Raw genomic sequence first — 25455 nt, 5'->3', positions numbered from 1 at the left:
AGGCTGACAGAATGGAGCTCATTGGGGAGAGATGTGAGTGTGTACACACCCACGCACACTCAGACGTACACACACCCACTGAGCTCTGCAGCTCACGGTGGGAACACTTTGCATTGTTCCCCATTGCAGAGGCCTGAAGCTGGATCTGCAGGTCAGTGGGTACGCAGCCTCTGCTCAGTCAGGCCCTCTCACTCCCGGCACTGTGTGGTCCCTGGGAGTCAAGGCCTGCCTCCTCTGCCGCACTGCATAGGAAGGTCATCTGGGTTTTCCATAGGAGCAGAGAATCAGGCTCATTGCGACTCCTGGGCCCCCATGGAGGGCTGGCTGTGTGGTGCCTGGTCCAGGTAGAGGCCTGTTCTAGTGCCTAGGCTGCCTGTATAACCCTGGTGGTGGATGTTCCTAGATGCAAATGGTTTCAGACACACCGCACACCCCTGTGCACATGCAGGCATGCACACACAGGCATAGAAACACCGCCCACAGACACAGCTGTCTTGTGTGAGCTTCAGTAGAAGAGTGGGGGATTCTGTGTGGCAGAGGGCAAGGGGCACAAACAGGTAGGGCTAGAGGCAGCCCTTGGCCCTCCTGGGAATGCCCCGCCCCACAGTTCCTGCTTGGCTCCTGCCCAGAAGCCTGGCCTTTTGCCAGCAGCAGGAGCAGATGGAGGGGGTATCTGGAAACTTCCCTGGGGTCCCTGCGGTGTCTGCCTCCTTCTCCCTAGGCTGTTCCTCTGATGCTGGCTTTTTCTGTTCTTCCTTGCCTTTTTCTCTATTGATCCCATCTTCTGTCTCCCTGAGGGGGCAGCTCGGGAGAGGCCCAGGGCTCAGACCCCTCACTGGGTGACGGCCCAGCCCTCATCTTTCTGCTGCCCCCTGTCCTGCTTCCAGAGCCAACCTGCCCTTTGTCCTGGAGCACAGCACCCCAGGGGCTGCTGGCCTGGCCTCCGCCCTCAGCCTCTGCAGCTCCTCCCAGAGTCTGGCCAGCAAGTTGGGCCTTGGAGAGGTTATAGAGCCAGGACACATGACCTGGCCCCAGGCAGAACCCTCACCCCAGCCCCAGCCCCAGAGCCCTGCCAGCCAGGTCCTGTCTGTCCTCTAAACTCTTTGGAGACCTGGACAAGGCCCCTTCACTGGGCAGCCTTGGTGTGGAAAAACTGACCCCAGCTCAGGAGGAGGCCCTTTGGAACTGGGGTGAAGGTGCTGTGCTCGGCAATCCCCCCTGAAAGTAAGGTTCAAGAAAGGCCCTGCCTAGGAAAGGAGAGCGAGAACCTGGGACCATTTGACAGCTGGGAACAGACCCAAGCTGGAAGAGGAGCAGTCACTGCCTGGGCCAGCTCTTTCTATACTCTCACTGTCCAGCTCCCACAGCTAGGCCAGAACCTGCTGGTGCTACCTACAGGGTTCCCACCTGGGCTGGACCAAAAGAGAGAGAGGCTCAAGCAGCCAACCCTCTGTCCCATCAAGCACCTGGAAGAGGGCTTGTTTTCACTGTGCTTGTTAGGCCAGAAGTTACATGATTAGGACAAGCCTAGCCACTCCTAGAAAATGCTACCTGCCCAGAGATGTCAACTTCACATCCCAGAATCCAGGGAGAGAAAAGGCTTCTGATCACCAACAAATGGGATGATGCTCAAGTTAGGACTCTAAAAAGAAACCCTCAAGCTGGGCATGATGGCACATGCTGTCACTCTAGTATTTGGGGAAGCGGAGGCAGGAGAAGCACAATTTCAAGCCCAGCCTTGGCAACTTAGAAGGACCCTGTTTCAAAATGAAAAATAAAACAGAGGAGCTGGGAATGTTATTCACTACAAAGGCCCTGCATTCAGTCCTCAGTACCACCAAGAAGAAGAAGAAGAAGAAGAAGAAGAAGAAGAAGAAGAAGAAGAAGAAGAAGAAGAAGAAGAAGAAGAAGAAGCCGTCTTTATGGGCTCATGGCTATCAGTTGCTATGGCAGATGACTGGGCAGTGTCATCTATGTCATCTCAAGGAGAGAAGAAGGCACAGCCATCAGGATGATGTCAGATTGCCTGGGTAAGCATCTGACTAGTACTTTCCTGCCACCAAGCCTCAGCTGATATCTGGGAGAGCTTCACTTCCTAGGCTGTGCATATTCAAGGGCAGTCATGTAGGGATGAGTCTGGCCTGCTGCCTGGCACACACCTAACTCTCAGCACAGCGGCTGACCCTGTTCAGGTCAGCACAGTTGTGAGGACTGGAGAATCCAGGTCATTTCTATAGACCTGGGCAGGGCCTGCTGGTGGCCAAAGAGAATAATCATGACAGAATTTCCCACTCTTTCCAGTCTTCAAGGTGCTCAAGGCACCAATGTGCACTTGCGCGCACACACATACACACACACACACACACACACCCCTGGCTTGGCTGCCAGAGATCTGACCACCTGCTGGAAAACCAAAAGCTGCCTCTTCAAAATAATGATTAAGAATCGACCTTGATTATTCAAACTGAAACTCCCCAAACCCCTCTCTGGGGTACTCAGCTCCTCGGGAGTCCGTGGGTGAAAAGCTCTTACTGTAGTGGAAAAAATGTTCTGCCGAAACAGAAGTCTTCCTCAATTTAGCTGAGTCATTTTCTTGTGTTTAAGGAAGTCCGGGTCACCTCTGGCCCTTCCCCTAATGCCTATGTCCCAGCCAGCTTGGGGGCCCCCATGTGCGTCCCCTCCTGGTAGGAGGGATGCCTTCCCCAGCTCACTACCATGTCTTTGCTCCAGAGCCCCTGACTGTTAGATGCCCGATTGTTTCTAGTCTCTTCCTGCTCTCAGGTGGGAGTCCAGTGCTTTGTACAGTCATTATCAGAGGTGCATTCAGAGCAGGCCACAGACTGGAAAGGAGAAGAATCAGAGTAGGCCTGGGCAGATCTGGGCAGTTCCCACAGGCCTAGCCTCCTGTAGGGAGCGGAGATCCTTCTGGATTGACACAGCACCTCTGTGTTTCTAGGTTGGACAGCTTTTAGCACATGGCAGATACCAGGACTCCAATCGTTCACCACTCAGCAGCCCCATGAAGGGTCAGCAGCTCAGGGCTCCTGGAGGATGGGTCAGGAAGGAGCAGTCCCAGAAAACAGGGATGGGGTCTCAGTCTTGTCCTAGATCCCAGAAACCTTAGCCCATGAGCCGATGCACTTGGCCTAGATGTGGCATGTACCTGGCTGGCAGGGTTCCTAGGTGATGAGAGGCTGGTGTTTGTGGGTGCCCATGCCTGGTCCCAAGCTGCTGCCCCTTCTCAAGAAGTCTTTAGGAAGATAGAGAAATGATGTGAGCCATCCACCTGGATGCCACGTGGAAGGCTTTGAACGTGCCATGCTGCAGGGAAGAGAGTTGGTTCTGTGCGTGGTGGGTACTATGGCTCAGCTGTGTACCAGAAACCAGTAACCTCCAGGGAGGGGCCTATCCACTGCAGTCACTCATCTGAGTCCTGGGCTTCCTCTCTGGGCTCCTCCCCTTTGGAGGCCTGGTAAGAGACCAGGCTCTCTTGGCTGACATGGGTCGTGTGATGTCTGGTGCTGCTTCCAGCCTGAGAGCAGGGGGTGCTAATTTCTCCTGTTCGAGGACTGCTAGGAAAATGTGAGGGATGGGAGAGTCAAAGAAAAGTAGGAGGCCAAATCTCAGGGGATACAGGGAAACAAAAGCACTCATGGCTTGGGAGGACCGAAGGGTCCCCATGCTTTGCTTGTAGGATCTCATGGTGGTCAGACTTAGCTGCCCTGCTGGCCAAGAGTGGTACAGCAACAGGGGATGGGGGCATGTGCTGGATCAGTGAACTAGCCCACCCGTGGAGCTCTGCTTGGCCCATAGCGCTAAGGATGGAAGCCACCTGCCTGACACTACTGGGTTCCCACAAATGCCCTCGAGAGACAGTGAGGCTAAAAGCAGGCAACAGTATGTGATCCCAAAGCAGATGGATCAGGGACTTGGTGGGCAGATGCCAGGAGGCCACATCCCCGGAGGGTCCCTGTTACCCATCTCTATGCCCAGCTGGCATCTCCTCACCCTGCCCTGGGGGCCACGTCACCCAGAGACTCCGAGTCATCCCACACCCACTTGGACTTGGTCCTCCTGAGAATCTGGCAGCCAATGTTTGGGAAATTAGGTGAGGGGGGCCTGGGACGAGGGTGAAAACAGGAACAATTTTATGTCTAAAAGTCATCCTGAAATCTTCAACATATTTTTTATTTTTCAAAACAAAAGCTGTAAATGCTGGAGGGGGGGTTGCTGAATCTAGTTTTGTGGGAAATGAGTCAGACAGCCATAAAATGTGTTTTTCTGAGCGGAGGGGATTATTTTATGTCTTGTGGCATGAAGACACTGAGAGGAAGCTGTCTTCTTGATCCCTGGCTCTTGGCTCTGTTGGGCCATGCTTCGGTATCATCCACCTTCTTAGGGAGGGACAGGGCGGCTCTTCTCCTAGAACAGATGACTTCTGTGGCTTCTTCTTACCTCCCCAGACACCTCTCCCCTCATCCTCGCTGACTCACCTCCTATTCTTTGGTCTCTCTCTCTCTCTCTCTCTCTCTCTCTCTCTGTGTATGTGTGTGTGTGTGCTCACACGCGTGCGTGCGTGGGTGGTGTGTTACTGGGGATTGAGTCCAGCACCTTTGCATTGAGCTATATCCCCAGCCTGTTCTTATTTTTTATTTTGAAACAGAAACTCACTAAGTTGCCCAAGCGAGGCCCAGACTTGCAATCCTCCTGCCTCAGCATCACAGAGTGCTAGGATTACAGGTCAGCTCTGTGGGATTCTTTCAGGCAGGAGTTAGGCTGCGAGGGACTATGGTTCCACCACTTACAGACTGGGAATCTGGCTTCGAGGACTCCCATTGCTCATCTGATGCACAGACTGATGATTGCCTGCAGGAGCTGCAGATGGCATGAGATGAGAGGCTGCAGAATGCATCTGCATATTTTAGGGCTCAGTTAATGCATCTCCTTCCCAACACTGAGGGACATCCTTGAAATATAGGTGAGTGAGGGGCTCAAGGGCCGTCCTGGTTCTTTGGAGGCCCTTCCAAGGCCAGAAAGGCAGGGGTTCTCTCCTGACCTCCCTATTGTTAGCATTCGTCCTCCTGATCGGTCCCTTCCCCCAGCTGTGGTCCCAGGGAACAGGAGGCTGGACCTGCACTGCAGAGATTGGAGGACTCTGCAAGTCAAGGAGTTCCAGGTGCCCAAGATAGGACCCAGTAGCTTCAAAGGACCCAGTAGCTTCAAAGGTCTCAAGTTACAGTTCCAAATCCTCTTCGCCCCTCCCCCCCGCCCCCACCACCAAGGCAGGTGTTCTCGGAGCAGTACTAAGAGGCTCTGCCTGGACCTCCTACGAAGTGTCATCTGTTACCATGGATTGTCCCCTGGCCTTGCTTCCATGGCCGAAAATCACAGATCAGTTTATACCTTGAGGCCCAAAGGTGTTCCATGTTGCTGTAGGAGAGACTTACAGTAGGCTGAGCAGAAGGCCAGACCATATTGGCTGATTCCAGAAAACCACCACCTTTCTCCCCTACAGTGGTGGACTCACTTTTCTTTTTGAACCAGTGGTAAAGAAGTCAATCTAAGTCATCCTCTCTCTCTAGGGGCTCCATTTCATCCTAGGACAAAAGACACAGTGGACACTAATTGTCTTGACTGTCTCAGGATGTATGTCTTTCCTTCCAGATAATGCATGGAATTTTCTTAGAGAACTTTACATCCCCATATTCATTCCACCCCAAACTTTGCAAGAGGGAAGGACATGGTTCAGGCTTGGCCAATCAATATTTTCCATTCTTCTGGATACAGTAGCTGGTTCAGTGATGACCTGAGGTCTAGCAAACCCAATTCAAGGAATTTTAATGAAATTATTTAGAAAATTAGAGCTCTGTTCTGAGCTGCTGGATGTCTATTTGGAAGACTTAAATTACTGGGAGCCCCACCCATTGAAACCTACACAAAGGATGGTACAACCAGGAGATGGAGTGAGAGAGGATTCTAGATGGCACCTGGTCCAGCCATACCCAAAGACACATCCTGTCAGTTTTTTTTAAAGTGTAGTAGGTTCACTGCCTAAGACAGGAGTTTTGGTGAGATGTATCAGTGTCAGTTGGCCATTTCTGCTTAGACCACTTAGACTGGGATTTAATGAGCATTTAAGAATGGATTACCCAGACCTAGAACCAGCATGAGTGAAGGGCTGAGTCACCTAGCTGGACTTACAAACCACAGCAGCCTGGGTGTATGGGAAAGAAGGAGCAACCCACATGGCATGTAGCTCCTCACAAAGCCCTCTTCTAAAGGGTGACTTTGGGAGCATACGTCAACATGTTTCAATTATGAAATTTACCAAAAAAACCCAAAAAACCCCAGCTGAACATTCTTTTGCCTTTATCTTTCCATCTGTTTAATGGGCACCTTGACATGTCCAGGGCACCAGAGAGTTGGGCAGGACTGGTTAAATTTCTCAGATATCATATATTTAAGGCTGGAATGTAAGCTCTGTGAGGACAGAAGTCCAACCTAATGTGATTTATTGGTATGTCCCTGGAGCCGAGAAGACCACAGGGACTCAGTAAACATTTGATGAATGAAACAAAAGACTGGATCCCATCATTTCCGTGCTTAATAGTCTGCAGTGGCTCTTCACCGCAGTGAAAATATATAAAATCTAGACATCTTGCTCTGCGCTCCAAGTAGAGTGACTGTGTGATTTATGCAACGGGTAGGGACACATTTTGCAGGTCCAAGGGAATGTGGCAAACAGCTGGACTGGAATAGCAGGAGTAAACCACAACTGTCTCAGGTAAATGAGGAGGCACGGCCACCCGCCTGCAGGGCCCCAGGGGACTGTCTCCCCCTCGCCTGCCTTCTTTTCTGCCCCTCCCCCTCACCTGGCCACATGAACTGTCATTGGAAGTTTGCACTGTCTGGTTTTCTACAAGGAAAAGTCTTCTGAGTGCCAGGTCCTTCTTGTCCTATTGGTGTCCACAACATTGCCTGGTGGAAGAACCCTTCTCTGAAGCCCTAACCCTCCCAGACAACCTCTACCACTACGACACAGCATTTTGTGTTCCTCCTCTCCCTTGACCCTGTCCTTGAGCCCCGAAGGGGCAGCGCAGGAGAGAATACCAAGTTGTAGAATACAGCTCCCAAGCATCTGTCAGTCTCCCCGTAGCTTCTTGGATTTCTCTAAAGGGAAAGTGAAGTGAAGCAAACGTCAGTTGGGGAGGGTGTTGAGGAGCAGAGAAGGCAAGAAAGGGGAAGAAGAAACCAGTGACTGGCAGGCAAGCTAAAAGAGAGTCCTTCCTGGAACTGCACTCAGCGCTGGGCCCAGTAAGTCCACCCCAGAAATCAGATGCACTTTAACCTCAATCTCTCTGATGCTTCTTTTGAGAGGAGTTTGGAAGCTGAAGTTCAAAGCAAATTGTAAAGCACCAGTCCTCCGACCCGCAGGCTAGAATTCCTAGCAGACAGACTCAGGGACTGCACGGCCAGACAGAAGACATCAGGTTTGCCTAATTACCTCTGTCCTCGCTGCTACTGGGGCTCCATAAAATTTTCATGGCCATGTTTGTCATTTGGTTTTGGCTTGCCATGCGCATACATGTATGTTTGTTTGTAAAATGCAGAGCCCTCCTGTGGGCCTTGACAGCACCCTTCAGCTGCTGCCATGGACTGGCTTCCCTCCGGAATCCCCAGACAGATTTGCTTCTCTAGGTTCTTTAAAGGAAAACAAACAATAAACAAACAAACAAAAAAAAAACCACAAAAAATTTAAAACCTTCAACAAACAAACAAAAAAATCTCTAAAAACTAGTGATTACTCAGGGTTCTGGTGGAAAATCAAACTCTTCCTATTCATCCAATTAAGAGATGTTAATTACAAAAGGAATCATTTAGAGAGATACAACCAGAGTTAGGGGAATCAAGAAGTGAGAATGAGGACCCCAGAAATGCACTCTAACAAATACCGTGACTACCGCCTGGAAGGCTGCAGGGATAAGGGGGAGGAATTGGTGCTACAATTGAGAATTAGAGCCATGGAGGTCAGAAAAAAGACCACTTGACAGGGGCTCTATTCTTGGGGACATTTAAATGAGGTCCTGAAGAAAGGAGAGAGCCGGAAAGAGGCAGCCCAACCCCAATAATTACCTCTGATCTCCTGCTGGTGTTTCCCATTGGCCAAACCCAACAGGAAATCAAAGGCAAGGCAGGCCCTCCATGTGGCCAGGAAAGGAATATAGAGGACCAACGAACAAGAGTCAGCACAGTTGGGTAAGGTATGCTGGGATGATCGCAAAATCAGTCTTGGTGGAAACCCTTGTTATCCTGTACACTAAGTATTTCTTGAATCTATCCACCTCTGAGTTAGGGAGCCTCCCTACTGGACTGGCTGATGTTCTTTGGTCTGCCATGATTCATACTCGTTGGGTTATCAGAATGGTCTTTACCAGGAAACTTCAGTGTTTGCCCTGGTCCTTTTTGTTCTTGGAATATTGACCAAAGTCTGAAACCCTGAGTGTGAGAGTCCAGTTAATCTTCTGGCTTCACCTCTTGTCCCTCTTCCTGCCCTACTGTGTGCACTGTGGCCATATATACTGGTCATTTTTCAGTATCTAGAACATCATGCTCCTTTCTATGTCTGAGTTTTGGATACAGTATTCCTTCCACCTATATTGTCTTGTTCTAACCCACAATGACTTACAATTCTACTGGTCCTTTAGATCTCAGCTTAAAAATCACATTCTTAAAAACGATTTCTCCTGAGTCCATGAAGCAGATAAAGACTCTCAGTCAGACACTCTCACCACCTCTGAATTTCCTGACTTCACAGTATGCGTCACAATTGTAATTAATCAGTTGTGTAACTCTCTGTTTATTATCTGTCTCCACAGTAAGACTGGGAGCTCCACAAGAGCCCAATCTCTCTGGTTTACTGCAGCGTCCTGACACATAGTAGGTACTTTCCCAATACTTGTTAAATGAAAAAAGAAAAGGCTTCTGTTTTCCAGCTGGTTAGATTTACTTGGGTGCATCCTCTTCTTGAAAATGACTAAAAATATAGGATAAATTTATTAAAATATGTTAAATCAGCCAAACCAAAACTGAAGAGAAAAGGAAGAATCCAGAAAAGTAACCACTCCACTTTTTTCCTGAGGCATTTTCTGATCTTAACATATTTGAATTTTATTTTGATAGTCTCACAGAGACAGAGACCAAACGTAGGGCTCATAGAAGATGGGCCACACTCAGGAGGATTCCCAAGAGGCTGCCCCCTCACTAGAAGAGTGAACCAGAAGTAAACCAGTTCTCATGTGATCTTGCAATCTAATTATTCATCTCCTGGGTGGGCTAGGAAGCTTTCAAAGTTGATTAAGGTAGTTCTGTGATTGCAGTATTTTTTCTGGAGCAAATGAAATCTCTCTTCAGTAAAAGGTAACTTTGCCCTAAATCCCAGATTTTTCTTATGAGCGACGTTTTTCAGAAACAAGGAGCAGCACACAGTCAAAGATAATCAAACCCACAAGCAAACGTAATACTATGAGTGAAAACTGGAAGAATCAACAGGACACAGAAACAAACTCTCAAAGACATCAAATTATATGAATATAACTGTGAACATAATTTTTTAACAGGGAAGATAGGGTTTTAAACCCTCCTGGAATGGTACTCTATGAATGGTAAAATAGCAGATCTGAAAGAAAATTAAGAGGAATCTCTAAAAATGAAAGCTATAATAACCCAATTCAAGAACTCAACGAACACATTAAAGAGTAAATTAAACACAGGTAAGAGGAAAATTTGCAAATTAGAAAAGGGCTCTGAAGAAATGATCACAAATGTAGCATGTAAGAATGAAAAGAAGACCAGAAGACAACATTTGAGATAAAGACGAAGAAAGATCTAATACGTATGTAGCATTGCCCATGAAAGAGAAGGGCAAGGAAATGGAATAGAGACAATATTTGAAGATTAATGGGTAAAAATGTTCTGGAGCTAAAGGAAGCATGCTGGACAAAGACACCGGTCCCCTTAATGGTTCTGTCACGCTTTGGTGACAACCTATCCAGCTCCATGTTTTATACAACCCAGAATTTTAAAAATACCAGTGGGAGTTTGTGAAGCCAGTCTGCTCCTGGCTAAGAGCCATGATATTGTACAATACCGAGCAAAATGTAGCAAAGGACACACGGAAACAAGACCAGGGGGTGAAAAATCAACTCTCGCCTATCTTTTGCAGTTCACCCTTCTTAGGACCTATTTGGGCAGCCGTGAGGTACAGCTGCAGCCCGTTTCATCTTCCCTCCCATGGGTATTGTGAACCAGACCCCAGAGAGAGTAGGGCAGCATTCCCCAGTGTCCTTCACAGCTGACAAGGAGCCCCACAGCAAGTAGGAGGGAAGCAAGGGAAACGTATCCCCCACCAGTAATGAGAACGGGGTCTTTCTCTGTCTCCTTCTGGCCTCTGACTTCCATCTCCCTGTTCTGTTTCTGAAACCTGGTCTGGACTCTTAAGGCTGCTTAGTGGAGACTCACTGACTGATAAGAAATGGTCCCGGCTCGTTGGGGTGTCTGGAGGTGAAGCTGAAATGCCCATATGCCATAACCAAAGAAGGCCTCATATGCCACTATCATCCTAAGGTCCTCCAATGCTGTCCCCAGTATGAGCCAAAAAGCACGAATGTCCTCCATGGCCCAGTCCATTAGCATCACCTAGGTCCTGGCTGGCAGGGACCCAGGAGTTAAGCTCCAGAGGGAGGTAAGGAATTACCCAACCCTGGGCCCTGAGCCCTCTAGCTCCCGACCCTTAGCTCTCTTGGATAGATGAATGATCTGGCTGGCATGCGGGTAGTTTATTTCTGACTCACGCTCCCCTCTTAGTGGCCAGGTGTCCCTGTCCTTTTCCTCCTCCTCATGACTCGTCTTGGGATCAGGTTCTTGTGGTTGCTCTGTTTCAGAGGAACACCATTCATCATCTTGCCTCTGGGAATTCCGGCGCACCTCTCAGACATGCTCAAACAGAGAGGTTGCCAAACCTGCAGCTGGTCACACAGCAGGTGTGTTGAGGCCAGGGTATACACAGTCTCACGCCCCCAGTGGGTGGGAATGCAGGCCTAGCCCTTGTATAACCAGCGTCAGGACCGGGGTGCTGTGAGCAGCTCTCTGGTGGAGTCTCAGGGAGGCCCTGGTCCCTCCCTGGCCTTCAGGCAGATGCCAGATTCCCTGAGCCCCAGCCTCGGGTTCCTCCTGGTCACTGTGCTGTGCAGGGTATCAGTCCTTGTCTCATGGGAAAACAAAAGGAGTGGCCCATGATAATCGAAGACAGGATATCATCTGGGCCCCTAAACCCAGCCCTTCAATGACTTGGACATGCCCTTCCAATTTGGAAGTTCTCAGAGATGTTCCAAACAACATACAGCTGATTTAATTTAAAGAACTTAAACCTAACCTAAATGAAGTTGAGGAATGCTGAGTGGAGGCGGGATGGGGAAGGTGTCATGGAACAGAGCCAATTGAGAGAGTGTTGGGAAAACATGAACTTTTCACTCCTGTGAGTGGATCTGGGAATGGCAAGGGCTGGACCACTCCCCTGGATGCCAACTCTAGGAGCCCGTGGGTTGGTCCTGTCATTGTCCCAGGCTTGGTCTCACTCTGGTTTTGGTGGGACAGAGCCTCTACAATGCCATGGCTCTGGAGCTCGGGACCGGGCTGGGACACCTCTCAGGACACCGGACTCCTTGTGAACCTGGTGCAGCCCAGGGAGGTAGACAACTTGGACTGGGCTGTTCTCCTTTCCAGTGTGGCTCACACACCTAGGCAGTGCTGTCCCACGTAATTACATAAACTTCGCGTCCTTCAAGATGCTCATCTCACCTGTGACACATTTCAGGCTCAGAGCCATCATCACCACCTCCCCTCCGCTCAGGGGCCTGGCCCATGACTCACATGTCTCCACCTCTTTCAAATGAGATTGCTCCTCATGCGGAGAGGATTGGGCCTTGGTGGGCTTGGGAATCACACCTCGAGGGACACTTCAGCCCTTGTGGGTGTGGACTCCAATGCAATCCTCAGAATCAGTCCCAAGCTGATCTGTACAGGGCCTGCTTCTGCCCCCATGCCGGCACCCACGCAATGCCACCCGCCCAGGGCCACCCCGGGGCTTGTCCACAGCCAGGCCTGTGGTCCTCACTGCCCTGCACCAAGTCTGGCTGACTTGATGGTGGAAAGCTGGTGATGTAAGGCCTCCTGTCCCCACCCCATAGCTGCTGTCTTCCCTGGGCTCACTAAGCAGAGTCCAACAGCTTCCTGTGTTTGAGCATTGAGCGAAGCCGGAGAGCTGCCTTCCTCCCCTGCCTGAGGAGTTCTCTCACTAACTAGAATGACTTTCATGGTGATACTCCTGGCAAAGGGACAAAGAGTCAGATAGGTTTTCAGAGCTCTTTCCAGCTGGCAGCTCCAGATTGGGGAAGTTTGTGCAAAGCCTACTTTTATGCTCCTCTCTCATGACTCCAAGATCCCAGGTACTTCCTCAGGTGTCTGAGGCCTGGCCTAGCTAGCCCTCCCATAAGGCAGAAGGCAGCCTCCCCGATCTTCTGGGCGAGAGGTAGGTTGGACAAATGGGAACAAGCTGTTTAGACAAATACTGAGATGGCCCAGAAGGAACTGAAGGGAATGAAGAGCAGGAGAGGTCCCCAACTTGCAACATCCAACATGCACCTCCTGTTCCCCTCCCACCAGTAAAGAGAAGTGCAGGCTGACTGCTTTGCTGAGGTCCAGCTTTCCAAACAGCTGTTTGTGGGGAGTCCCCAAGGCCAAAATGATTTGGAAAGGCTCCACCTCAGAGCTACCACCTGGACTCTGCATCTTGGGGAAACTTCTTTCATGACACCAAGCAGGACATCCATGCCTGGTCTGCTGAGAGCAGCAGAGGCTTTCACCTCCATGCTCAGTCTTCAAGGTCACTGGCAAGAGGGTTCTCTTCTCAGGAGTTGCTCAGGAAGTATTTTTTAAGCAAATGAAAGGTATTTTTTGGAGGCAAAAGAAAAATGTAAGCAAGGTTAACATGACCACGACTCCCTGGGTATCTGGGTACAAGGATTTGGCCCTCAATTATTCAGACGACTGTGTCCTTCCATTGGAGTTTTTCCAGGGACAAAGATGTGCCCAACTGCTCCCACTCTGTGCCCCAATACGGGAATGGTTAGCTTGGGCCAAGTGTTTCACAGGCTTTGCCTGTTTGCCTCTCACAATTTGGAGGTGTGGTACTAGTTTTGCATATATTTTGCATAAACGGAAACTGAGAAATTAAGAAGACTTGGTGAAGGCCATGCAGTTGGCAAGAGCCAGAAACAAGATTCTATTTGATGCCAAGGCTCTATGGTCCATGGGCAGTCCCAGGATAAATTGGGAGGAAGAAGAGACTTCTACTTGTTGCCTGGGAGCAAATTGCTTTTTTTTCCCCAGAGCTCAATTCAGAATCAACAGCAAGTGAGCTCTGAGTCAGGTTTGTTTTGCCTGCTCAGCAGAGGACAGAAGGCCTACTGTGTGCCGAGCCCTGCAGGAGAACCATAGCTTCACATTCACTGTCCTGCCCTCAGGCAAGCCGCATTTGCCGTGATGAATTAGCCTGTATTTAAAGCATTAGAGATCAGAGTGCCTTCAAATTGTTCTGGTATAAATTCTCTGTCCTGGGGACTCCTGGGTTAAGGCCAATTAAACCTGTGCCAGGTAGGGCTTATTCCCTATAAATCAGTGGGAATGTGGTCACACAAATTTTAAATATCAGATTAAAATCAAATTAGTGGGAAAATTTGGAACAAATTGCCTTCAAGTACAGTGAATGAGTCTATTTTTAAAATGTTGCTGCACCAAGCAAAAGAATGAAGCAAACACATTTCCTAATAGCGAGAAGACACTGTGTTGGGAGTGATTTTTCATGCTTAGTCACTGTAATTGCTCTAGCAAAACTCACGAATCAAATAAAACGTGTTCGCAAATTGTAAATCACTCAAGGAGGCTACTTCAGACGGGTCCTAACCTGATGTTAAGGGTCATAGCGGCTCCCCGAGGAGCAGGCACCCATCCCTGACACTCCTTTACCTCCTGCACTTTGGACAAGGATCTGAGCTGCCACTTCCAGCAGAGACCATTGCCCAACATGCGCATGGGGAAGAGCCACCATAAATCAGCCGCATTTCCTGATCAGCAGGAGAGCACAGTGTTCCTGGGGGGCACCCGGAGAGAGTTCTGCTTGGCTTTAGGGGAGCCACGGGGTGGGATGAGGCTCTCTGAGGCCTCCGTGGCTGGGACAGAGGAGGGATGGTGGTCACTTAGGGAGCAGATGCTTCATTTCCAGTGAAAGGTTGTGCTGTCGCTTGCCAAGGTGCAAAAGTATCTTCAGATCCAAGAGGGCTGGGGACAGGCTATGACAGTTTCCTTTAGCCTCCATCTGGGTTATTGGGTGAGATGCCCTGACTCTAGGCTACCACATTAGTCCGCTAATATCCCCTTATCCAGACCATTATCCTTGCATAAGGACCTTGACAGTCAGTCATCTTAGAGTGGGGATAAGAGGGAGACACAAAGGCTTGGAATACATTTTAAAATAGCAATGCTGTGTTCCTGGTTGCCCCTGACCTTTGTGCAACTCTGGCAGCTCCCCTGAAACCTCTTCTGGAAATTCCACTTCTTCCCTGTCCCATGTATCTCTGTAGAGCATGATCATCCCACTGGGGTCTGGCTTGACTCTGGTTCTAAGGCCAGGTAGGCATTGCATGGTGATCTAGGGTTGGAGAGGCCACCTCACTTAGGATTCTTACTCTTTAAGGGCAACTTTGTAGAAGCAATGACTCGCCTAAGTGGCTTCTTTCTGGTGTTTGATGTTACTTCCAACCATACTGGGTCCTGGTCCTTTGGGGTTCTTCCTGGTAGATCTTGGGCCAACCCAATAAACCCTTGGTTGGAAAGGAAAGGACCAGGATGTTTACAGGGAAGGAGAAAAGAGTTGAAGAGAGATTCTTACATTTAAACACATGTGTCAATGACTTGCCCTGAGCTGGGCACTGAATGTTCATTGCAGTCAAATTCAGCAGGAGGCCAAGCAAAGTAGGAATGACCTCAGATGAGTTCTAGGGGCTTGTGATAACTGTGGAGACAACAATTTTCAGGAGGGATGAAGGGTAAGGACAAAGTTCAGGAAACAGTGAAGATCAAGGTCAGAAAACGTATCTCTGGGCATATGAAAATCAAAAAAGACACTTCTTAAATGAATGAATTCCTATTCCAAGTTGGTGGTAATAAGAAAACTTTCTTTTTCTTTATAACACTGGGAATTGAAACCAGGACTAAGTTCATCCCCAACCTTTGAAATTTTTTTATTTTGAGGCAGGGTCTTGCTAAATTGCCCTGGCAGGGCTTGAATTTGTCATTTACCTTCTTTAGGTCCACCTTGGTTGGTCTCCAGGGCGAGGTCTGAACAATGGGGCTACTGTAGAAGTGTCTAGCTTCTGGACTCTGCCTGGACCAGGCTTCAGAGCAGCACAAGTGTGCTGTGCTCTGCCAGGCAGCCAGGGTAATGTGGGCCCATGTTCCGGAGTCCCTAAAGAGCTCCGTTGGTCTTGCCCAAAGCGCCTTCCACTTGGCATTCTAAGGGGAGCTCCCTTGGCTCAGGCCTTGGGGTGAGCAGGTCAATACTATCTTCTATTGTCGGGCACTGGCAATGCATGTGGCCCAGCAAATGAAGAGAAAAGCTGTCTTTGGAAGCCATGCACCCAGGGAGGCCTGTTTCTAGTGGGTAGGGCCAGAAAGCTAGAAAAATAATAAATAAAAACAAAAATGAAGAGAAGCAAAGCTGTCGGGTGCCAGAATGGGGCTGGCTGAGGCTGCAGCTGTCTGAGTAATGGGTTCCATATTTGTCTGGCTCTGTCTGCAGCCACTAGAATTCAGGGTGCACAGTGGGCCTTGCAAAGGCCAGAGGGACAGCTCAGCAGTGGCTAGACCTAGTGTACCCGTGTGAAGGCCCCATCCCTGGCTGGTCACCACATGGCTGAGATGTTGCTTTGAGCTCAAGCCTTGCGCTCCAGCCTTCCTCCCCTCCGCAAGCCCCACCCCTCCCTGAGGCTCCTGGGCTCCTGCCGGCCTGCACAGATTGTTCGTGTTATTAATGCCGTTTTCCCAGAGATTCCATCTGGCTTTTTAATTGCTCTGGGATGGGGCTAGGATGCTTTGATAGTGAATTGGTATCTTTCCTATGTCTCCGCTTACGTCAAATGCTCCATCCACAGAGAGGGGTATGGGGGAGGGAGAGAGGTAAGGATGATGAGAAAGAAAGCAGGAATCTTACAGAATCAAGAAAATTGTTTTGAAGGTGATTTAGGTTTTTTTTTTCCCCTTTTGCACTGGCTATTGAATCTAGGACCTCTGTATGGAGCTACGTCCTGAACTTATTTTTATGTTTTATTTCTAGACAAGGATCATCCTAGTCGCCGTGCTTCTCAGCTTGAACTTGAGATCCTCCTGCCTCATTTTTCTAGAGTGCTGGGATCACAGGTGTGTGCCACCACACATGGCTGAATTATTTAAAGAGAAGAAAAGTAAAGAGAAGAGAACAGAAGAGAAGAGAAGGGAAGAGAAAAGGTGTTCTCTACCCACCAGCATTGGAAGAAACAGCTGAGATAACATTATCCAGCAAGGACTCTGCCCAGTGTCTGCAAAAGGCCTCTGGGTGGCTCTGAGAGGAGACGCTTCTTAGCTAAGCAAAGTCAGAGCTTCTGCTCCCCCTTGACCTTTACTGTGAGGGGCCCCCTCCCCTCTTGTGAAATCAGCAGGTCCTAGAGGAGGCCTAGCAGGTTCCTGCCTGGGAAGGAAGGGGCGTGAGACCTGGGAGCGGCAGATACTCCTTGCAGTCCCAGAGGCTCATCACAGGTGTTGGGGCCAAACCCCATATTCACAAATTCCCAGGAGATCCAAGAGATAAGGGTGACATCTGTGACAGCACTAAACCATCAGGAGGCAGCTGGTGGCAAAGAAGCTGCCTCTCCCTCCCTTTCTATCCTTGTTCCTGGCTGCAAGGCTGGCTCCTGTGAACAGCAGTCAAAAGACACAGGGCTCAAGGGTGCCCCAGAGAAGTCGGCAGGTCCCTGTAGCCAGGAAGAAGCATGCAGGCATCTTGGGCCTGTGGATGTCACCGCCTTCACCAGATGCTGGGTCAAAGCCACCGTCTCTTGGATACCTGATACCCCCTCCTCCATTGCACTTGTCACTCTGACACCATAGCTTGGGGCTGTGAGGTTCTCAAGAGCAGAAACATAGTCTGTTTGTTCCCAGCAAGTGCCTCCATCCTTGGCTTGGCATTCTTGGCTTGGCATCCTTGGCTTGGTATGCCCCTGGCATACAGTGGGCATCCAGTAAATACTTGGGCCACATTCAGTACCAGGCTTATTGGAGTGGATCTTTGAGAAGGTTGAAGTCAGGAAGGGAACTAAGGGGAACCCTGAAGGAAGCAGTGAGTGTCCACAGGTGGCTGTTCCCGGGACACCTATGGCAGGGGACAGAACATGCACTGGCCAGGTTCATCCCATGTTCTCCTTGCTTTTGGGAGGGCTTGCACTCTCCTGACACAGGGTGTACTACCTTCTTTTAGCCCCTCTGGAGGCCTGTATTCTCTTTCCTGAGGCCTGATGTGATTGCTTTCATCTTGTCCCTTGCACAGCCCATCCTGGACCTCATGGTGCAAAGCAGCAGGGCCACCCTTTGGACAGCTGCCAACTTTGAAAGAGGAAGCCCTTGGAGGGATGGCCCAGCAAGAGGGAGAGGAAGAAGGTCGGGCAAGAGGGTCGCCCCTCCCTGCACATCCTGGGATCTGTTCTGGGGAAAAAGGGGGGAAGCCAAGGATCAGCCCCTCCAAACAAGAAAAACTGGAATAAGCACTGAACTCAGAGAGGGTTTGTGGGGCCTAGCAAGCCAGGGCCTGCCCCAGCCTCTGGGCAGGTGGCGGGGCTGTGCCTCCTCGGTTCCCAAGGCGGCGGGGCAGGCTGCCGCCTCCTCACTGGGCTCATGGTCTTTCGCCAAGGGCAGCCATGGGTGAGGCAGCGGCAAGGCACAGCAGAAGTGAGGGGGTGGAGGGAGTGATCTATGTAGGCAGGTAAAGCTAAAGTTTTCAGAGTTTAAAAGAATGCGTAATTTCTTGAAAATGCCCTGACCCACACTGGTATGCCTTCTTGTGAAAAGGGATAGACGCGTTTCACTTTTTATGTCAGGAGAGGGAAAGATACTGCAAGCACCAGCAGCCTCCTGAGGTAACGCTGCCTAGGCCTCCTGGCCCAAGGCGAGGGTGAAGGCCACCTGCCCTTGGTTGGCTGTCCTGGCAGCTGAGGGGATGCTGCGGTACCTGTCCTTATGGGGTGATCATTAGATCTCAGCCTCCTGCTTAGTACAGGATCAGCAGATGGATGCTGGAGCTGCCTTCTCTACAGGCAGTGTGCAGGGAGGGATCAGGCTGTGGTTCCCTTCCTGGGCTGGCTGGGCAGGACAGATGTGGAAGGCAAGACGGAGGGGGACTCAGTCTGCAGGATGTCTTTCCGGGTATCACTGGAGTTGGCTGAAGTTGCATGGTGCAGGGAAACTGAGGGCAAGTGGGGAAAAGTGGAGGGTCTGATCCTCTGGGCCACTTCTTGCGTCCCAAGGTTCCTGACCAGAGGCTGGAGCTAAGGCAGGTGTAAGCCAGGCTGCTCTGGAGCTGCAGTACAGTGATTTGGAAACGTGGCTACAGGGCCCCTGAGCCTGAGCTTCTGGGTGGGCCTGCCTTCCCTGGATCCCTCTTCTCCGGGCCACACCATAACCTCAGCTCCATGCACCTCTCTAAGACACCCCCAGTACCACCCCTGTCTTCAGGCTCTACAGTCTCAGCCTGGAGCCTGGTCCTCCTTTCCTTATTTGTCTTATTTGGGGGAAGTCACCCCCTCAAGGTAAAGAGAGGATCAAGACGTGCTAATTCATCAGGATCTCAGCCAGAGAAAATGCTGTGATTATTTACAAATGTGACCTGGCCCACAGCTTGGAAGCAGCTTCTTTCTAGTTTTAAAAAGACACCAAAATTCACTTTGATACATTTATATTATAGATACAATACATAAAAGATCTACATGAAACTCTATGCTCTCCCCCAAAGATGACAGCCAAGGGTCCTTCCCTGCTCCCAGCCCCAGCGATTTGTACACACTGGCTGGAGGGTGCTTCCTTTCAGACCTGGAGCCAGGGCCTCTTGGGGGACAAGCCTTCGGGCAGCCCCAGCCAGAGGGAGCGTAGGCCTAGGAGGCCCACAGTCTGGGACAGGGAAAGCTAGGGGGAAGGGGAAGCCCATCTGACCTCATAGGTTCCCCTGGGAGAGAGGGGCACAAGCAACCCCAAAACCAAAAGGAAAGAGAGGCTCAGACCCTTCCCCCAGCCGCTGATGGAGAGTCTCATTTTGGCAAGTATCTGAGCGAAAACAAAACAAAACAAAAACCAAATAAAATGGTGGTTTAGCATAGACGTGCACATTCACATTGCACAAGGCACTGCTGGGACACAGAGGCCAGATACAAGTGTTGATATCGGCTGATAAAGCAAAATATTTGGAAAGCTTGTCATAACTCCGGTCCCTCTGGGATGGACTGATTGTGCTTCATGTTTGTACGGCAATGCTGGCGACATACAGTACAGACAGGGCTGATGGTCCCAGTATCCCTCTACCCTCCCACCCAAGACTACATCTCCAGGTTACCCTCCTCCACCAGGTCACCACCCTCCAGAACACAAGTCCTTAGGGCTAGCTCAGGACCTAACCTTCTGGTGGGACTGGGGCTGGGGGTTTCCTGCTAGTCACCTGGAGAGTGCTAACCTGCCTGTTGCAGGCAGACATAGGATAGGGGTGGAGGTGGGGGTGGGAGAAACAAGAAACCCACCACCTCCGTGTAGAACTAGGAGAAACAACCTTAGGTTTGAAGCCCTACTCCTTAAGTTCCTCCCTTCTATGGACAGGCACAAAGGAGCAGTTGGGGCTGGAAGGTTAGGATCTCAGCTTCGTGATGGGCCAATACCCTTTCTCTCCTGGAGGCTTCCTGCAACCTCAGAGGCCGCAGGAACCCTCCAAATAAAATATCAAGGCACATGTTTGCTCCCCCTACTCGGTAGGAATCAGAGCGAGTTTACATTTCCAAGGCACAAGGTTATTCCTTAACACTAGAGTCGGCTGGGCTCTCAGCTCGGCCCCAAGAATTCTCCCCTGCCTCAAGTAGAAACCACTGTCTCATTCCCTCATTTTAAACGCACCAAGTCCGGCTCAGAGAAAGGGAAGGGACACGCGGAGCAGGCCAGGCTTTCAGGCGGCACCGGAATGTCTTAGTCCTGGCTTGCACCGGGCAGCCTTGAGATTCGGCGACCAGAAACTACTCCCCAAGTCCCCGCCAAGGGCCGGCCTAGGGCAGACGGCTGCCGTTCCTCACGCGCAGTTGCTCATGGCCTTGACCAAGGAGCTCTCCGGTAGCTGGCGGAAGATATCCCGCAGCGTATCCAGTTCGCGGCTCAGCTGTTCCACCCGCTTGCGCAGGCGGTCATTGTCACTGGTCAGCTCCAGTACCTTCTGCTGCGTCTCCACGTTGCGCTGCTTCGCCTTGTCGCGGCTCTTGCGTACGGCGATGTTGTTGCGCTCGCGCCTCACCCGGTACTCGTTGCTGTTCTTGTCCACCGACTTCTTGGCCTTGCCCGCGCCCGTGCGGAGGTCAGGGTGCGTGGATGACAGCCCCTTGATCGAGCCACCCGGGCCAGGCAGGCCAGCGGCGCCGAGCGCGGGCGCAGAGTGCGGGCTGGGCACAGGCGTGGGCGGCGGCGTTGGGTGACCGGGCTGCAGGTGCATGGTGGTCTGCCCGCAGTGCGCGATCTGGAACTGCAGGTGCGGTGCGGCCAGGTGCGCGGGCGGCGGGTGAGCGTGCGGCGGCGGCGGCGGCGGCGGCGCCTGGTAGGGGAAGAGGCCGGCCAGCGCCAGCTGCTTCGCCTCGTCCTCCTCGCGGGGCTCCTGCTTGATCACCAGCGGCCGCAGCGCGGGCACCGCGACGCGTTCGTATAGTGGCTCTAGCCTGCCGTCCAGGTAGCCGCCCGCCGCGCAGCCGTAGCCGGGCGGGGGTCCATGCGACCCCCCGGACATGACGGCGCCGCCCGGGCCCGCCGGGGCACCCGGGTAGTCAAAGTCGCCGCCTGCTCCCGCGGGGGCCGCGGCCGCCTTGGCCTTCTCCTGCTGCCGGCTGTGCTGGAACAGGTCGGCCAGGAACTCGTCGTTGAAGGCGGCCGGGTCGATGTAGGCGCTGATGTCGATGGACGTTTCGTGTTCGCAGATGCCGCCCAGCGGCTCCGGGGCAGCAAGTAGGGCAGGGGGCTGCGCGGGGCCCGCGCCTCGCGAAAAGCCGAAGGCGGCGCTGCTGGGCGCGTGTGGGGGGCTCTGGAGAGGGCTGCTCATCGGGGGCCGCGGCTCCGCCTCGTAGAAGTCGGCCGACTCCATGGGACAGCTAAAGTGCTCCTGGCATGGCGAGCCTCGGCGGCCTCCAGCCTGCGCGGGGAGCCGCGTCCGCCGCCCACCCGGAGCCCCTGCTCGCTCGCGCCCGCGCAGCTCCGGGTCGCGAATGGCCAGGCCCGCGCGAGCTCGGCTTTTATACCGGGGCGGCCGTCGCCCCCTGGTGTCCAAACTGCTCTCTGACCACGGCGAGGGCAGCAAGGCGCCCGCTGGGTCTTAGCGCCCTCCTCTTGGAAGCCTCGTGAGCGGCGAGGGGGCGCGGAGAGGCGGTGGCGCAACGCCCAGGGCCTCCAGCGAGGCGATCGGAACCCCGGAGGCTGTGTCATGCCGCGCCCCGACAAGCTGACACTCCGCGCACACGTGTTCGGTGGCTGCCCACGCCACCAGCCTCTCCAAAGCATCCACTTCCAGCTAACAGCCAGAGAACCCGGAGCACCCAGACCCACTCAGGGGATCGATGGAGGACGAGTCGCGGTCCTCAGAACCAGGCCTGTCACAAACCGCGGCTTCTGTCCCAGAGCGCGGAGCTGTGAGGACAGTTTCTGACGCGCAGGCCGGTGCGCACCGCCTGTGGAAAGACCCGGAGCGCGGAGACTCGGGGGCTGCTGTCTCTAATCGCCAAGCAACCGCACAGAAAGTCACTCAGGAGCCCCTCTTCCCGCTCTGCCTCTGAGTACAGCGGGGTGCCGGGGGCCCCGCAGCGCAGAGCACTAGGACCCTAGGATCCTGAGGCGGCCGCCACTAGGGAGCCTGGCGGACCCAGCCGGTCCAGCCGCTCTGGAAAACTTTCTTTTAAATTACTTCTCCAGGCCCGGGCGAGGGTTGTTCAGGCGCGCGAGGCCAGTGCTCCTACCCGCCGAGCAGTGGCCAATTTTTTCTTTCTGGATGGGCAGGTGGTCCCCTGGGGTGGGCCACGCTGGACACCCGGGCGAGCGCTGGGAAGGGGACAGGCACGGAGAGAGGCAAGGAGAGCTCGACTTCAGGACCCGGATCCCGTGGGGAATCCCACAGTCCCTCGTCCCCACTGCCATTCAGGGGCGCGCCCGGGGCGGGAGCTGGAGTATCAAGGGAGCCGGGGCCAAGGGGTCCGAGCACCCACTGGGACAACTGCCACGTGGCTCGCACGCAGGGCGCCAGGTCCCCAGGATCCTTGGTCCCTTAGGGCACGCACCACCTCCGCGCTCACTGCTGCGGATGAGGAACTGCGGCGCTCTCTCTCCAGCGACTCTGCGGCGGCACCCGGCTGCGTTCGGTGGTGGGCAGGTAGGGCCTCGCGAGCACTGGAACCTGCCCAGCTTCCACCTGGCTCAGCCCCTGCGGCTTCTTGAGCTGAGGCCCCCACCTCCCGACCCCCTACTGTTGTCTGGAGGTGTGCCTGCCTCGGAATCACAGGGCTGCTCAGGTGGAACCCCCCACGCAGCGCCTTTTGGCTCTAGCGCAGCGCTAAGACCCTCCCAGGGGGCCTAAAGGAGGTGCAGCTAAAACACGGCTGGAGAGGCCCAAGCTTCCACTGCGGTCACAGCAAAGAACCACTTTGTCTGGGGAATTAACGCATCCTGTGCTTTAATCAAGTTCCTATTCAACATATTCCAATGATTAATGACCCAAATGTTTCATCTTGGGTCCAGAGCTCATAAACAAGATATTTTAACTTGATGCGTTTGGGCAGAGGGAAGAAAAAGCATATACATTAAATAATGTCATGTGAGCTGAGGATCGCTGTCTGTGCCAGATGCTGGGCAGGTTAACACACTATGCACCTGAGAAGAGATGGCTGGAGGGAAATAGGAAAGTGAAAAGGGATTTTCAGGGCTTTTTTTTTTTTTTTTTTTTTTTTTTTTTTTTTGCGTGCCAAGAATGCCACTAAGGTCCTGTTCCTAGCACCAGAGATGCAGGAAGGAAAGTGATGCCAGTTTCATCCACAGTGAGGTTTGCCTGTGCAGGGACCGAAGCTGGTTTTAGGACTGGAAGAAATCCCAGTGTGGGAATAAGGCCTCCTGTAATAAGCAGGGGCCTGATAACTGTGTGGGGTGTGAGAGTCAGGAAGTGGGTCCCCACCCCAAGGGCTGCAGGCCTCCCTGTAGCAGAAATAGGGCCCACCTGGCCCACCCTGTGCACTGATTCAGAGTGCCTTGAGGGAATGGAGAAGTGGCCTCTGCCCTCTGGGGGCTCGGAAAGCAGCAGGGAGACAACAGCAAGTGAGACTGAGTCGCTGGAAGGAGGGATCAGGGGAAGGGGAGGATAGGGTTTGTCATTAACTCAGGCAGTGCGTTAGAGACACAAATGGGGATTGAGGGTGGTTGTGTTGTCTGCTAAGTGGTGCATGCCTGCAATATCAGCACTTTAGAAGATGACGCAGGAGGATCGATACTATTTCAAGACCAGTCTGAGCTAGATAGTGAGTTCAAGGAAGATCTGAATTACATAGGGAGACCCTGTCTCAAACAAACAAACAAACAAACAGGAAAGCAAATAAAGGAATGCATGTGCAGTGATAAAGGGACATCTTACTCTGGTGACTATGGGGCTGGGGAGGGGACAGTCACCTGTGTTTTCTGGAAAGGCGCTAAGGACTGAATTGTATTTCTCCAAAATTCAAAAACCCCAATGTAATATTTGGAGATAAAGCTTTTAGGAGATAAAGTGAAATACTGAGGGTGCAGCCCTAATCAGGTACGATTGATGGCCTTATAAGGAACATCCTGGCACTCTGAGAACCTGAAACAGGAAAGTTGGAAGTTCAAGTCCAGCCTGGGTGATTTAGCAACTTATCTTGACCATATCCCAAAATAAAAAAGACTGGGTATGATGTAGCTGAATGTAAAATCCCTGGATTCTCACTTGTATCCTTTTACTGTTTTTTTTTTTTTTTCTCGTTAAAAAAAAAAAATCCCTGGATTCAGTCCTTCCTACCCACCCCCCCCACACACAGATCAAGTCCATATACACACAGCAAGCAGGTAGTCATCTGCCATCCAGGAAGAGAGACACCACCAGAACCCCACCATATCGTGCAATGGCGCCTGAACCTCAGATTTCCAGCCTCCAAAGCTGTGGAAAGCCAATGCCTACAGCTTACACCACCCAGTCCAGTGCGTGGCATCCCACTGGGGAGGTGTGAGCAGGTAACATGGGGTGAGAGAGGGCTTTGTGCAGGAGTGAACTTTGGAGCTGTGCCCTGAGGGCAAGCAAGAATTTGCTAGAAGGATAAGGAAGGAAAGTTTTTCTAGGAGGAGGGACAGCAGGTGCAAAGGTGGAGAGACTGCAAGCACCTGGAGTGTTCCGGTTAACAAAGGACAAGATGTTTGACTGACTGGAGTCTGGGGCCAGCCGGGAGGGGCTGAGATAAGGCTGATCTTCAGACGGGGCTGGGTTGATGGCCAAGGCCGTTCCTGAGAAGGAAAAAGCCATCTCTCACAGGTAGGTGTCCTCCACTGTTTATCGGGGAAGCTTTATTGTCCTGATCGCTTCTGGCCTTTTGGCTAAGATCAAATGTAGTATCTGTTCTTATTGGTTTAATATTGTCCTGTTGGGTGAGGGGGAGTCTCCATATAAGGTGATCCTGATTTTTGCGTGCTCTGGGATAAGGCCTGGTTCTAGAGGCAGTTTCCCTCTAACCATTTTGAGAAGAGAAATGGAGCCCTGTAAACTTTTAAAGTTTTGGTTCAGACCATGCACAGAAGAGACTTAGTACATAAAATTGAAAATTATCAAATTCTGAATAGCAAAAATGGAATTAATCCTTCCAATGTAATTTTATAACAATCTAAAGCTAGAGTGAGGAGGTAGGATTGGTCACTCCAAAGCAGGACCAATAAGATTAAAAAACAAAACAAAACACCCAGAGCCACAATTTCCAGGCACAACTGACCTCTGCTTAGAGGAGTATCTGATACGGTATATCTTATGTGAGCTGGGCATAGTGGAAT

General features: G+C 51.8%; 1 protein-coding gene and 1 non-coding gene across 2 annotated transcripts; one reads left to right on the top strand and one right to left on the bottom strand.

The window, feature by feature from the left end:
- Window positions 1–19076: 19076 nt before the first annotated feature.
- On the bottom strand, window positions 19077–21657 carry Cebpa (CCAAT enhancer binding protein alpha). The gene has a single exon (XM_005008632.4). It carries the CDS (start codon window positions 21512–21514, stop codon window positions 20462–20464), a length of 1053 nt encoding a protein of 350 aa, XP_005008689.2. The 5' UTR covers window positions 21515–21657; the 3' UTR covers window positions 19077–20461.
- Window positions 21658–24989: 3332 nt separating this feature from the next.
- On the top strand, window positions 24990–25171 carry LOC111756021 (U2 spliceosomal RNA). The gene has a single exon (XR_002790524.1). It is a non-coding gene; the product is annotated as a U2 spliceosomal RNA (small nuclear RNA).
- Window positions 25172–25455: the final 284 nt, after the last annotated feature.

The sequence above is a fragment of the Cavia porcellus genome, unplaced genomic scaffold (genome assembly GCF_034190915.1).
Source record: "Cavia porcellus strain 051 isolate PalLab524CR breed Dunkin Hartley unplaced genomic scaffold, mCavPor4.1 scaffold_7, whole genome shotgun sequence".
In the NCBI taxonomy this organism is placed as follows: Eukaryota; Metazoa; Chordata; class Mammalia; order Rodentia; family Caviidae; genus Cavia; species Cavia porcellus.
Note: the sequence above shows the minus strand (reverse complement) of the source record. Positions and strands in the feature narration are given on the sequence as shown.

Excerpts from the sequence above, each read along its gene's own strand:
- Cebpa (XM_005008632.4), bottom strand. The coding sequence starts at position 21,514 with ATGGAGTCGGCCGACTTCTACGAGGCGGAGCCGCGGCCCCCGATGAGC.